This window comes from Phalacrocorax aristotelis, chromosome 7 (genome assembly GCF_949628215.1).
Source record: "Phalacrocorax aristotelis chromosome 7, bGulAri2.1, whole genome shotgun sequence".
Lineage (NCBI taxonomy): Eukaryota > Metazoa > Chordata > Aves > Suliformes > Phalacrocoracidae > Phalacrocorax > Phalacrocorax aristotelis.
In genome coordinates this window covers 24,634,834-24,650,256 of record NC_134282.1, presented here as the reverse complement: position 1 = coordinate 24,650,256, position 15,423 = coordinate 24,634,834, and the positions used below count along the sequence as shown (strand labels likewise).

The 15,423-nt window shown below is 42.3% G+C and overlaps 1 protein-coding gene across 1 annotated transcript; it reads left to right on the top strand.

Annotated features, from left to right (window-relative positions):
- The first annotated feature begins 2,790 nt into the window (after window positions 1–2,790).
- On the top strand, window positions 2,791–4,593 carry GPR55 (G protein-coupled receptor 55). Its single transcript, XM_075098340.1, has one exon. The coding sequence runs from the start codon at window positions 2,791–2,793 to the stop codon at window positions 3,715–3,717; it is 927 nt and encodes a 308-aa protein (XP_074954441.1). The 3' UTR covers window positions 3,718–4,593.
- The last annotated feature ends 10,830 nt before the right edge of the window (window positions 4,594–15,423 follow it).

Below are 15,423 nucleotides of genomic sequence, written 5' to 3'. Positions count from 1 at the left end.
GGACAATGCAGCAAAGATGATGCTTATGAAATGACGGCAAGGTTATTTCTCAACGAAAATGAACATTCAGATTATTTGGGGCAAACATATCACTCAGTGTGAACTGTTTGCAAACAATTCCCTTGGATTACTCAAGATATGAAATTTAAATTTGAAGGCAGGCAAAATTATTTTAAAAAATCAAGTTTTTTAGAATCAGGTGCTCCATTTGAGTACTTGAAATTACCAGTTTAAAGGCTGGGTTTTATTTTCTTGAAATTTAGTTTAAATTTTCTTGAAATTAGCCATTTTCAAGAGTAATGTTATATGTAATTTTGTACTAATTAATTCTAAAAAAAGCATTCAGTGAAATAGAAACCCAGTAAAAGTAGAATCAAAACTCATACTTTGAAGAAACATCACAAGCAATTTTCTGGTATATTTATATAGCACACAAAGTGCTGGATTAACCAGTGTAGTCACTCCCCAGAAATGTTTAATGTCATCTCATTTTTCCCTAGCTAAATGGATGCCTCGGTCACAGGACACACACACTCACACAACAGTACAACAGCCCTATTTCCCTTCACCTGTCCTGCCTTAAGGTGACAGCAGCATCTGCCTACAATAATCCCTGTACACGTGGCACCGATGTGCCTCCACCTTTAGTGGAATTATCTCACACCTCACATACCACAGTCACATGATTTTCTAAGCAGCTGCCACACATTGCTGGCTTAGAGGGATTGACTCAATCTCAGATTGACTAACAAACCAAGGTTTTGTTTTTGTTCTCATTTCTGACAGATTAATCCACTGATAACAATCAGATTTCTTTTTGCTGTTTCCTAAATTCACAAAGCTGTGACAGTCCCCCTCGTGCGGCTCAGTCCACTCTTCTGGAAGTGGCAGTCGGATCCGGCCACTGACCAACAGCACCTCCCCGCAGGTCACACTAGCTCCTACAATGGGATCACTGGGGAAACACTGCCAAGGCGTAGTCTTGGTGAATCTGTGCATCCCCCTAGTAACCTGCATCCAGCCTCTTTGTAGTCCTCATCAGCTTTCTTGCAACCATTTCCTCACCTACTTAACAGCCCTTGTTCTAACCCCTGTTGTTTCTAGGGCTATTTGGTTATTTCTAGTGCACTTTACTGAAATGCAAGTGCCTTCGGTCTTCAGCCTTTTCCTTATCTGAAAAAGCAGACACTTAATCAAAGAAGATAATGGCCTGGCAAGATCTGTCAAACCCTTATTTAGTAGTTTTCTTTAAAAATCTGTATGAAGCTTTGACTCAGGAGTTATAGAATTGCTTTAATCATATTTTGCACTATTTCCTTCAGCAGATAGACTAGATTGATCCTCTTCCAGATACACTAATAACATACATCATAGCAATTACTGTGTTGGACCTATGTGCCTCTTCTTTCTGTAGTCTGAGCTGGAAAGAAACTGTTTTCCCTAATACGAGCATGTTAAGCTCCGAGTGCATTCTGTGTTCAGATACAGTTATTCCTATTATCACTCACTGATCTCTGTAAGTCATTCCACTCCTAACCTGCAGCACAATATCAGAATCCCTATGAAAAGCAGAGGTATAAGATTTCACAAAACCCAAGGCCATCTTGTCAGTTAATATTTAGCAGATCTTCCTGCTCTCCATCTCTCTCTATTTTTTTGTATTTTAGCCATGTAAACAAAAAATGTTTCATTGTTTTTATGTTTCTTTAGCAAAGCCCATCTCTACCTCGTAGTGGTTATGAGCTACCTGTCACTTTTTGCCCTCCAAAGCAGAGATTCCCCTCTTGATCAAGTTCTTAAACCTCTTCACTTACTTTTAAAATTTATTTTGAGCTACTTGGTTGGCTGAGCTGGACTGGAAACTTTAACTACCAATTTCTTCTCCTTCATTAGGATTTTTTGTGATTTTGATTTAAAGAGATTATCAAAAAGCAATTTTAAGGCATAGTTTGTTAAAGCATATGTATATTTTTAAGAATGGTGATAACACTTATTCCACAAAAATTGAACTTTTTTAAAAGAACTGTATTATTAAGATGTCCTGTCCTCCATTTGCTAATCTTTACCAGATTATCTAAGATAATCAATAAATTTAAATTACTTGCAAACCCAAAATTTAACCAATGCTGAAAGTTAAACACAAGCTAGAAAATGCGCTTACTCAACTTGCACCTAGATAAAAGATCAGTCTTCTTAAGCTGATCTTCTAAAACGCTGCATCTGGTAGAAGCACTCTATGAAATTAAAACTTCCATATAAATGCAGACGTAGTAAAAGCACACCAGCAAATGCTACTCATGTGTAGGGAAACATGGATAAAGAAGTAAAATCCTAGCTATCAGTTTGACCTGCCTTAATATGGAACAATAATTACATTAATTTCTGTGTAGCGAAGGAATCAAACATTAGTGTTATGGAGGTTCCAACAGATGTACAAGTCACTAGAGATAGCCAGTATGCTTTAGAGTTTTTGGAAACATCTGTCTGAATGGGTCAGTCTCTTCAATATCTGAATGGGATTATCTCAAAGGGCATGGTAGTCAGTGGATGCTGGCTATCTGCCATTAAGGATCAGGTTCCTTTATAACAGATCAAGCCACTCAGAAACAGAAAGCTCTGTGCTTGAAATGAGGATTCACTTTCAGTAACAGCCAAAACGGAGCAAGTGTATAGCTCAAAGCCAAAAACGCACAGAGTTGTGTTTGAAAGTATCTTTCTCTGATATATCAAGGCATTAACTGGGAACCATACACATTTCCAACCTGTTCTCTCTGTTGTTTTAGGGGAGAAATGACCAACAGCAGCAGGGAATGCAATTTTACAGCCATCGATGGATTAGCAAAGACCCTGCAATTGGGATTCTCCATCCCCATCTTCATTCTCGGCCTGGTTCTCAATGCTGTGGCCCTCTGTGTGTTCTGCCGCTTTTGGAAGAAACAGACCAAAACCTCAGTTTACATGATCAATCTTGCACTTGCAGACATCTTGCTGCTTCTCTCACTCCCACTCAAGCTTTTCTACTCTGTCCAAATCGCGCCCGGACTTCTGTGCTCATTCATAGAGTCTCTCTATTTCGTCAACACATATGGCAGTATCTTCATCATTGTCTGCATTACTGTTGACAGATATCTCTGCATAAGGAACCCATTTAAAGGTCGAGCTAACCAATCCCCCAGATGGGCTATCTTGATTTGCTGCTTCATCTGGGCAGTAGCTTGGCTCTGCAGCATCCCAATATATGCGTTCCACAAGAAATATGAGTCTAAATGCTTTTCCAACATGTCAGAACAGGCATGGAGTACCCCCCTCATTGTTCCTTTGGAAATCTTTGGATTTCTGATCCCACTAGCAGTGATGGTTTTTTGCTCTGCCCAAAACATCTGGATTCTTCTGAATCGCAAAAGTCAGGATGAAAAGAAGGTCGAAGGCAGTGGCTCCTTACGAGTCATTATCATCAACCTCATCGTTTTTTTGGTGTGCTTCACACCTGTCCACCTTGCAATCTGCCTACAGTGCCTGGTAAGACAGCAAGTAATAGTGGACTGCAGCCTGAAACAAAACATCAGCTTCTTCATTCAGGTGTCAATGATATTAGCTAACCTGAACTGCTGCCTGGATGCCATCTTTTATTACTTTGCTGCAAAAGAATTTCGTAAGAAAACACGCCTGGAAAAGGTTATTGAACTATGTCCTATCTTTAAGCATTGTGCCACATGATGGTACTGCCTGTGGTGGAAGAACACCTCTTCCTCAGCTCCCACTTGCCTCATAGGACACTGACAGCATTATCCCTGACATAGCAGTAGGGTTCCCTTGGCCATGGCAGGGAGGGTGCAGGAGAGAGGAGGGCAATGTATTTCTGGTGAATGTGAACCTGTTTCATTTTTTCTTCCCTTTAAACATGAAAGAAGAAAAATGTTGGAAAAAAGAACAAGCATTAGCAAAGTGACGGAGTCACACCAAAAGAAGCATTAACCTTGGCAGTATCTACTAAATGGGAAAGGCTTGCCAGAGGAAAACTACCCAGATCACTGGAATGCCACTTAAAATCAGCCTTTGTCATTGCTGCACCAGTTTTCCTTTAGCTAACGGGATCAGAAAGCTGTTGCTAAGGGCCAAACATAGAAATAACTATTCAAAATCTTCTAACTTAGAAAGTATCTGAGAGTTAAAAGGCAGTATCCGGCCCAAAGTCTGAGTTTGCTCTTTCCTTCTGTAAATCTTACGGGTCACTGTCAGAGCTCATTTGCTTTGAACAGCTTGGCCAGCCTGGGATAATAGTGAGCCGTCCTCCTCCTGTAAGCATTATACACAGGTCAGGGCTGCTACACAGGACAGCAGCCCCGGCTCTTCCATGGATGGCAGGCTGCCCAGTATACACCCCCAACAGAGTATCTTGGGTACCAGCAATTCCTTGAGCCACAAACATTTCTGATTATCTTTGAGGAATCAGCATGGTTTTCTTCTGCAAATTTAAAACTGGTTTTGCACATGAGAACCAAAATAAACCCTTGTCATACAGCATGTAGTAAAAGACTATCTGATGAACTGTATTTCTACATTGCCGTATTTCTATTAAACATGTAACACAACACATGCATGAAATTCTTCTGTCTTCTCATTCCTTCTTGGAGAGGGTAATTAGGGAAGTAAGCCCTGCATCACAGAAAAATAGGGAGCGCCTGTCTGACATACTCCTCACTCCCAGCTTGAAGACTGGACCAGCTCTATCCACCTCATTCCCTAGAGAAGTCCTTCTAGACTGTACTGTACACTTCACAAAACACCTCTGGACATGCCTCAACCCTTCTCAGTCGGCACTGCTGGTATGTCACCACCCTTATGCCATTTGCAAGTTTGGCTCTGAGTCTAAACTAAAGGTTTCCTTGTTGCAATCTAAGCCTACCATTTAAGCTTGACATGGTTCATGGTCTTAGCCAGAAACACTTTCACATTGAGAAATCCATTTCTGTGCCTTTTAAAAACAACTGTAAAAATGGGTTTAGATGGCTTCTAATCAGGTCTTCATTCTAGGGCAGATGTTCCCTTTATTCAAAACAGGAAAAGCAATTACCTTCTGACTGGAGCAAATTAAAAGCAAAGGGGGGCAGTTTTGAAAATACAATTTGCCATCAGTTAATTTTCACAGAAATGATTGATTGTGCAAGCTGGGCAGTGGCCACATATCTGATACTGGGCCTAATGTATGAGCTTTTTAAAACTTGTTGGTACTAATACTATGACCACAGCTGAGACACGCAAGGAGCTCAGAGGCAAAGAAAGGTTTTTATCATCATCTTTGCCATTACCTGCAGAAGGGCAAGAGGAAGAACTTTCCAAAACAGTAGGTTTTCAAAACATTATTTGCTACTGACTCGATTATTCAGAAACTTGCTGCCTTTTCAATATGAGTTAACCTTTCTTTCTTGTACCTTTCATGTTACTTTGCATATGAAATATATGTGTGAGAAAGAACATGTTCTACTAAATAAACTGTATATATAAAATGTATGATTTGAAAATACATTTTAATTCCCCAAACTGACAGCAGCATATGATTCCTATCTACCTACTTCATCAAAAACTTCTAGCGTTTTCCCCTTAAAACAGCTTAAAACAGAATTAGTTGGAGATTTTCCTTCCCAGGAACTACCTCAGGTTTATAACTATGGCAAACAAGAACTAAACAAACAGTAATAAACAGAAAAAATAAAAGCAGGAAAGACGATCATAGCCAAAAGTCTGGATAGTTTAATACATTTTCTGTGGAAACCCTCTGCATAAATTCTTGACAATCCCCCATGAAATCCCCTACAATCTTTCCTCCAAAATGCTCTGAGTTATTGCTTTTACGGTTAGCTGACTATCTGAGAATTTTTGTTACCATCGCTGCAATTTGTGACTCTGAAAAAACACAAAACACTACTTTTCAAGCTGAACTTACATTTAAGTAATACACTTAAATTTTGTCTTTGACCTGCAGCTAAGATTACAGTTCTTTCTGAATCAGAATTTTACATACAGGCTCCTCTATGAAATTTACTGTTAACTCTGGAGACGCTCCAGCTGGTTGTATTTTTATATCAGGACAAAAAGCAATGGAAAACCTCATGCAGCTTGAGAAGGTGCACAAGAATTTTGTTAATGAATAAAAATTAAAAACATTTGACATTTTAAAAACAACAAAAGCCTTCCTGAGACAATACACAAGTTCACAATTTCTATTTTCAGACTGCACAACACAAGATGTTTCTTCTCTCTTGATGTTATTCCTAATACACAATAAAACAATAGGAACCTGAACGTGAATTCCTGTCATACCCAGGTCTCCTGCCAGTGACTCAGTTGTACTGTAAAGTCAAAGAAGTATTGTCCTGGGGTGGGGGGAAATCAAGTGCTAACCAAAACCACCCAAAATAATGCCTATAAAAGTTGCATTTTCAGTTCTGCTCTCTTCTGTGAATTGAACAAAAATGAATGCGATTAACCACAGTCCTTAAAGAGCAGCTTAATTTTTTTAGAACACCCAGGGCAGAATATTCACAAAAAGTGATTTTGTTTTTACCCAGTCAAGCTTCTCCAGCTGGGCCAAATCCCACAAGTCTTCACAACACAGGAGAGGGTTGGCTGCTCTCAAGGGTATTTTTATCAGTAGCAGATTACTCCACCAACATCCTACAACTAGCATTTTTTTTCAGTACTGAATGTGATCCCCAAGCTGTATTTTGTAGACTCACACAGCAATTGAAGATGGTAAAGCATAAAAGCAGTTTGGACAAAAGGAAAAAAAACAGAACCAACCAAACAAACAAAAAACCCCACCCAAAACCATAAAGGGTTTGTTCCACAAACTCTTTTCCTGTCCTTTTGCCTGGTGGGTTATATCTTCTTCTGTCTCCCAGACCTGCCTGAGCACTGAGCTTCAGATCAGTGCCACATCACTAAATTCTAATGCTATAAAAGTACCATCAGAATGATGCTGGACTGTTTGAAAAGTAATAGTGCCCCAGAAGTCCCTTTGAAATAACATATCTAAATGATTTTTAACAAAAAAAAAAAAAATCTATGTAAATTCAACTAGTTTAATAGTGAATAGAAGATCTAATATGGAATTTCTCTTCATGTCCTTCATAAAACTGCTTTTATTTTACTACTTGATTTATGAGCTGGAAGGCCGCTGAGGGAGGATCCAAGCCTAGATCAAAGCACTGATTGTCTCCTGCCTTCTAGTAAGGGGACATGGTGAGCATAAGTGGACACATGCCTTGTAGAGGTGGTCCAACATCATTCCATCATGACTGAATACATTAGTTAAAAAACATAAACCAGACAGTTTTTCCATGTGAGAACAATCAGCCACCATTTCTTCCAAAGCTTTTCTCACAAAGAAAGCCTAATAAATGTCACTCGAGCAGTTTATCATATCAAGTAACCTCACATGTTCAGAAATCTGCAAAGTGAGAAGAGCAGCCGCCTCACTGCCAAAGACAGCCTCTAGATCACAAAATGAAGTTGAAACAGGTTTGAAGACTGAAACTGATCTTCAGAGAGATAGCGTCCTAAACCTCACATCTTTGTGTGCTGCTCTAAGCAATATTTCACTCAAAGGTTATTCTCCAACACCTCAACTTAACCTGTCCAAAATGCACGCAAAGGAACTAAAGATAAACCGATGCTTCTCAAAGGTACAGACTTCTGCCTCTCTCATCAAAATGGTTTTGCATGTTTTTTCCCCATTGTGTTCAGCACATTTTCCACTTTAGACTAATTCCTTCCTAGGAGTCTTGGGTACACCCTCCATCCTTCCACCCAAATGCAAGGAGAGGAGATGTGGAGAGGCAGCATCCTCAGAGGAACTGGCGAGTCTAACAGGAGAAAATAGAGACCCCACCAGCCCTGTGTACAAGCTTCCCAAGCTGATTCTGGCAGCTGCCATGAGAGCCTGCAGGGACCTGCTCAGCACTAGAGCAGCAAATGACAGTAGCTCAGACAATCCCTTTATGGAGCCAGGATGATGATGAGAACTTGGCTGCTGCACACCAGCAGGGGACTTCAGCCTTCCCAAGGGGAACTGTCTTTACAAAGAGAGGCAGAAGTGTGCTTGCCCTCAGCAAGCTGAAAAGAAACCTGGCCATCTTTGTTATTTACACAACAGTACAAATGGGAAAGCTGGCTTGGTTAGATTTCAAATTAGCATGCTTGCTAGGCATGTAGAGAAACACAGAGACAAGCTACACACATGCACTCTGCTATGGCTGTTCTCCTAGCACTGCCAAAATATGGAGCATGGAGAGAATAGCACAAAGGCTCAGCTACCGGAAGGGGAAGCAGCTTCTTCTCTTACTCTCTAGCCCACCGCCTCTGTATGGGGGAAGGAAGGCCCAGAGGAAGAAGAAAAGGGGATGCTGCAGTATGTAGTGGAAAGTGGTAGTGCAGAGGGTGAGCCGAGCCTGCTGCCATGGGAAGGATCTACCTGGGCAGCCCAAGGTGGCTTCAGTCCAAAGATACAAACATGCTCCTGGAATAAAAACCACAGTAGGTACAGAAAGCCCCTTTGACCTTTTGATTTTATATATCTCCCTAGAGGTATCCCTCGATTGCTGCATGTGTGTGCCTGCCTAGCGCTCTCGAAAGTCATGCCCTTTGCCACTGCTTCTCACATCACAGCTCCCACCTGGCCCTCACACAGCATACAGACCCTGCTTCCCAGGCAGAACAGGACTGGGCACTGGGCACACCATGTGGTGTCCATCTTTACTCAGCAGAGGTGTCCACTGTCACGGGGTTAATGCTGAGACAGGTCTGCATAGGCTGGGGATTCCTTCAGCTATAGTGACTGCTTTTGAAAACATCTAAAGCTATTTCTCCTGTAAAGGTGTGTGGGTGAGAGAAGAAAAAAACAAAACCAAAACTCAACTATTTTTTTAAAGTTAGGAAACATTAGTCTATGGAGAATATTAGGTGAGGGGTCCTGTGCTGCTTCTAAACACACAATTGAAAGGAGCTTCAGTTGGCCAGAGAGCTGTTTGCACTGGAATATCACTCCTAGGGACTGCTTGCTACAAAATATCACTGTGTGATGAGCTTCGCAGTTCTGTTACCTGAGCGTTACTCAGAAAGGTCCAGAGGATAAAACTTGGTCCTTCAGCACAGACATGTCAAGTTGACACAAGCAATTTTCTGTTTATCTTTCTAACATCAGGCCAATACAGAGACTAAAGCAAGTGCCAGCACTGAAGCACACCTCACCAGGCTAAGAATAGTTTTGTATATACATACATACATACATATATATATATATACACACACACACGGTGTCTTTCATCTGAGGAAGTCAGAATGACTGAAGACCTGAGATCCAATCCTCCAATGCACAGACTGCTCTCCATCCAGTGCGGAAACATGGGAAGCAAAAAGGGTGAATCAGACAGCCAGTAGCCAAGCAGGTGGTGTAGCTCAGGTCCTGCGAGGCAATTTTGTGTCCCTGGGGTGGCACAATTCATTGCCTTTGGCCCTGTTGGAAATTTTGCTGTCATTTATTTAACTTTAAAATACCTACAAAATAAATGTTTGTAGCACTCACTGCAGGAACCATGCACTTTAAATTTACTTATTTTTTAAATCACTGCTGTTTCTGCCTCGCCAACAGGTCAGAGGGATGGCACTGCTTTCTCCAGCACTCATTGCTCCAAGGTGAGGACTTACCCTCCCGGGAGTGAACTCAGCTACCACTGGACTGCACACACCACAGTCAAACAGACCTGCAGTAAATCTGCTCTCAGGCACCAGGATGTCATCTATGTGGTCTGATGTATACTGTCTGACACACTTCACTGCAAAACAAGAAAACCTCACCCAGCATCTGGCACCTCCTCCACACCGTGCCCAGCCGCTTTTATACGCGTTGCCTGTACCGAAGGTCACTGTGCTTACTCATTTAAATCATGAGATGCAGAGCCATAGGGAGGCAAGACACACTTGCAGACCTTGCGGCAAGTCTCAAAGCTTGCCTGAGATGCGTTTCAAAGCAACCACGTCCTGCCACTTATCTCCTCCTCACTCCAGCTCACCACTTCTGCAAGTCCTCTATTAGCCAGCGTTACAGGCCCCAGCCCTGGACCCATGTGCAATAGCCAGCTTCCTGTGGGGCAAGGAGCATCCCACAGGCATGAGAGATCCTACCTTGGCTAACAGATGCTGCCACCATGGCAGCCCCCTTGCAGCCTGCTCCATGGCACTCAGCTCAGGCCCAGAAGTGCTGCGAAGGGCAGGCTGCTGCTTGTGAGCTATTATGTTTGTGCGAGGTTTGAAAAATCAGTTGGTTTCCCCCTCACTTAACGAAGCACGACAGCTTCAAGCACAGGCAGATTTCCATGTTGAAAGAATAAGGGAAAAACTGCTTTTTGGTCCAGTTCTAAGGCCCTAGTCTACCACTTCCCTTTTCACGTTTCTGAGACCTGGAAAGCTACACTTGTAAGTACACAAAAGTTCTTGTTCCACAGTCAATCTTCATTCAGACCAAAAGACTGCATTTACCTAGTTCAGTGCGTGGGTAAACTCCTGTTGCAGTTCTGGAAACTGCAAACAACAGCATTGATGCATACAATTGCCACATCAAGATCAAGACTAAAACCACTGTTCTCCTTTTAAAAAATGCAGCTTTAAGTAAACACACGAGACATTCCAGTTAAAGCTAGCAGAGAGAGCAGAGAAAGGTTGTCAGCTGTCTGGTCATATGAGCTCTCAATAGATATATCTCAAAAAAATTATAATTACTTTAGCTTTTGTACAATGTGCTGAAATTAAACTAAGTTTTCATTTTGGCCCCCGTAGCAGTGCCAGGGCTCAGCGTCTCTTTTCAGTTTCCCAGAGGTTCTCTCAGCAGCTGTATTTCCTAGCTGCATTTTACCACACTGTAAAAATGCCACGCTGCCCCCTGTAAAACACCTGCTCCCACCTCAAACGAAGCACCCTACTGCAGTGCCAAGTAAAGAAACTAATGAGGCTCCCTCAACAATCGGTGAAGAGCCTCTGGCTCTTTTTAAAATCTGGATTTCCCTCAACAAGAACCAGTCCATCCTCCCCAAGGACAGAAGGCTGCTAGGACATCTGGGCTCTCAGATCACCTATCTGTGTAGTCTGCATCTGTTAGATACTTGCATATCTGTAGCCTGCAGATGAAACCATACAGCTGCTTATTAGGCATCTCTGCCACCCCAATCAACTCATTACTGAAAAAGATGCAGCCAATCATTATGCCAAAAGCTATCTAAGCCCTGGAAAGAAGACCATGCATGACTGCCCTTGTATGTTATTAAGAGTTCAGTCATTAGTATCTGTACTAAATCTACTAATTGCCTGGTGTTACTGGAAAAAAATGAAGATTCCGGTGTTTTTCTGAAACCGTTGATCTATTTACTTACTGAGTAAACATAACTATGATTTGTCTCCCCTTTGCTCAAGTTTACGTTGGCTGGGGAATTTTCCTCAGTATTTCCTAGAATCATATCAATGCATGTGGAATATGCCATTTCTTTTAAAAGATTGTAATACCTCAGCTTTGAGCCTTTTACCGAACACTGACTGCCTTTTCTCCGCTCCTATACCAAGTCTTTTCCAAAGGCAAGTAATTCCAGTTCAGTAAAGTTAAGACTCACTCCTAGTTCCTACAGCAGTTGAAAAAAAATGCTGAAACAGTGTAAAGTCATGAAAATAATTGTACTGAATTCTTGAAAATCTCTGTCTCTCTTATTCCACTGCATTGTATCTGCTGAAGTGTGCCCAGCACATTACAGTTCCAGTAAAATCAGAGAAATCTGTGTACCTCCAGCTCTCTCCTAACTTACTGAGATCATACTGCAAAGCCGGGTTCTGTGACATGAGTACCTTGAAACTATAGGAGAGCATTTGACTGGTTGAAATACCAAAATCTGAACTGTGGCAAGTGTCATCTTTATTTGGTTTTGGGTTTTGGGTTTTTGTTTGGTTTTGTTTTGTTTTCTGGGTTTTTTGGTTGGTTGGTTGGTTTTTTTACATAACACCAAGAACTAAGCTCAATAAAGACAGTAAAATTATTACAGAAAGGCTCACCTTCATAACCTGTTTGTCTTTACGCTTTTGTAGTAGAAACACAAAGACATCCTGAGAATTAAATCTTTTTCTTAAAAATAGACAGCATGATTCATTTTGAGTCACAAACTTCTCAAGATGAATCTAAACCACATTTGCCAGATTCACATAACAAAACCGGTTCTTTCTACTGGTTTGACTTCTAGTGCTGGAAATTCAGCTTGGGGACGTCAGCTGGATCATTTCGTATTTATACATCTCTGTCAAACAAATTCTGTGCTGGCTAAACTTCGTAGACTCCATTTCACTGCTGTTTACTGGCAACACTCAAACATGAGAAAGGACCAAAGCTGATGCTACAGCTAGAGCCGTGCCAGCAAGGAAGCCAACAGCGTGAGAACAAGCACATGCTCCCTTTCCACGCTCATGCTGGAAAGCAAACGCCTGCTCTCTGTTACACCATTATTCATTTAGAGCACAGCCTAATGCTTCAAGTGTCATCACTTGCAGATTTCAGTCTAACTCAGTGGGAATTGCCCCTGTGTTGGCTCAATACTGCAGACAGGAGAAAAAGAGAAGCAAAAAAAATCCATCAAATAAAAATACTCTGGTGTCTCCTAAATGCACCAAGTACAAGGTCTATTATGTAAAAAAGGTGTTCAGGATGATCTTCAGGACAGAATTCACCCTCACTGCTTTTGGCCTGACTCCAGCAAACCAACCAGTGAGAATTCTCTCTTACGAAAAGCTGAGAAGATTTAACATATAATTTTATCACAGAGAACACACATCATACTCTCTCTCCCAGTGTCCAGTAGGTGGGAAATCACAGAGAGACTTATCCTTACTTTCGGCCTTTAGCTACATCTTGCCTCCTGCTTTCTCGCCTTGAAACACCCTTGGTCATGTAGCCATTGTTTGGTTTTTTTGTCTCCTGCTTTTAAGCTGCTGTCTCTTGACTTTCTGCTGCATTCTTCCTGCAGTTTGATCCCTGTACAAATCAAGAGATGTGACCAGATAAATCTTTCGTCCTGTTTGCACCCAGTCCATCTAGTGACAGAAACCCTTTTCAATGCCAACACCAAATGTTTTTAAAATTAATTAGAGCTCAGTCTCGCTGATACCATCGCCAATCTTTGTTAATGCCAGAGCTAGCATTTGCACCAGGGACTCACCATCATTAGTCTAGTCTTCAGGTCCCTGTTTTTTCCATCAACACTAAAGAAGGAACAGTCTGCTGTTCCCTTAAATTCATTTGACTGGAAGGTGGAGAGTGTACCCATGAGCTTCAGTGAGATCTGTAAGTGCCTTATGTTCAGAGATATATTAGCAGGAGGCACCTTAGCTTCAAAATAATTACAGACTATTGTAATTTCTAAAGTCTTTTAAAAATAGTTGATTATTTTTTCCTTAAGAGTGGGTGCCTACATGGTTGGGCTTTTTGCTTTTTCTTACTGTAACTAGAACTCAGGGAACCAAAAGACTAGCCCAAAGATGTACAGCCATCACCTACCAAGATCAAAGGTGTTGCTCAGCTTTTTAACCTAGCCAGACATGAAGTCACAACCAAATTTTAAGCATCATCATTAAGTGGGCAGGTTGTTTCCTTTCTGCCTGGCGGTGAGGAGCAGTGGGACAGCACGTGGGAACATCAACTGGCCATACCCTCCCAACAGAGTGCATCCCTCTGCACCTGTGTCAGGTAAGCAAAACGGGCAGCCATGGAGAGCCAGGCTCAGCCTGAGCGCCAGTGCCCTGGCAGGTCTGCAGGGATACAGCCAGGCTGGGGCTGTGGCCAGCGGTCATGGCAGCCTCAGCAAAGCAGGGGGCTGCATGCAAGTGTCCCCCAACTCTGCCTCGTATTGCTCCTCCACAGCAGCCTGATTTTGGGTTACAGCTCATCCCAGGCACCCGCTGCCAAGCTCCATTTGAAGAAGAGGTTTGGAGAAGAGGAGGAGGTTGCACAGTCCCTTGGTGCACTCAGGGCCATGACAGTGACACAGCTGAGCTGTGGTCCTTTTAAACAGGCCTGCTAGCGCATCACACACAGGTGATGTCGTCTGTGATTCACCTCTGTGGCCAGAAACCTCTGTAACACCAGGCTGTCATGAATCATAAGGTATTGAAATTTTTCAAGTTATTAAAGATTTCATCTCAACTCTTCTTCTGTGATGTGCTTGCATGCTTCTTTTACACAAGTATATCCTGGAAAGCAGTACTGAAGTTGGGTCATGTTGAAAGCCAGTCCCAAAAGGACAGAGTATGTAACACACACTCGCTGCATTGACAAGACCTGGCAAAGAGCTTCAAAGCAATACCTTTGCAAAGGTCAATAAGTCAAAAAGTACATATATTATAAAACAACATTAATAAACCACTGTCTGCTCCCCATCACCATGGGCAGCCGAGATACAAACACACACAATATGATCCCAGGAGCACTTTCAATCTCTCAGCAAGTGCAGTTTCCTATGGGACAAATGCTGGGCTAACTATGCTCTTCAAATGAAATTTCTTTCATTTTTTATGTGACTGTACCATCTAGAGTACCAAATACATCACTGTCTTCCTCTAGATCCTAAGGTAATACCAATCACTCCAAATTTTAACATTCTGGGCAACATATTTCTGCCCCTGAGCATGGCCTCAGATGAAATGCAAACCCTCTTCCATTCCTGAGCCTTGCACTTAAAATTTGGCTCCTTAACCCTACATTTCAGTTTTCAAAACTGGTTTGTGCCTCAGTTACTGAAATTGAATATGGTTCCTTACCGAGCTTTCCCACTTTGCTTGTCCTCTGAACTCCACTTAATGTAGGAATTCATCCCCCAGGCCAGGGAAAAGAACCACTCCTCCAGCACCTGCAGTGGTCAGTCTGAGCTGCTGTCCCCCTCCTCCTGCCCCACAGGCATCCTCTGCCGTCTTCCACCTTGTGTTGTCCATTCAGGGAATCGCCTGTCCATGGAGCTCTTTCCCCAGGCTTGATACTTGCTAGAAAGCCACAGCTGGGACTCTTCAGAGAATCTGCCTCAGTATTGAGATTTCCCTCAGCATTGAGAAAAGCCCGTTTCTTTCTGTACATTGAAAGGTGTGGGATTGAGTGACGTTTCTTCTCCTTTCTGTGAGCTGGGAGACCTGAAGATGTTGTATACGCCTGGGGATGGAGAACATGATGCTAAGTAAAAAGTGAAGATCTGGGGGTAATGAAATGACTGGTGTGCAACAAGAAAAGAACATGAAAACCCTGCCTGGGTTTTCTTCTCACTGGAAGGTTCGCTGCACAGCACCCAGACCCTTCCCAGTCACTCACCTGGGTTTGCCTTCAGCAGCACAATGCAACCTGGGTGTCTCTGG

Bases quoted from the DNA above. Each gene is read 5' to 3' on its own strand.
- GPR55 (XM_075098340.1), top strand. From the start codon at position 2,791: ATGACCAACAGCAGCAGGGAATGCAATTTTACAGCCATCGATGGATTA.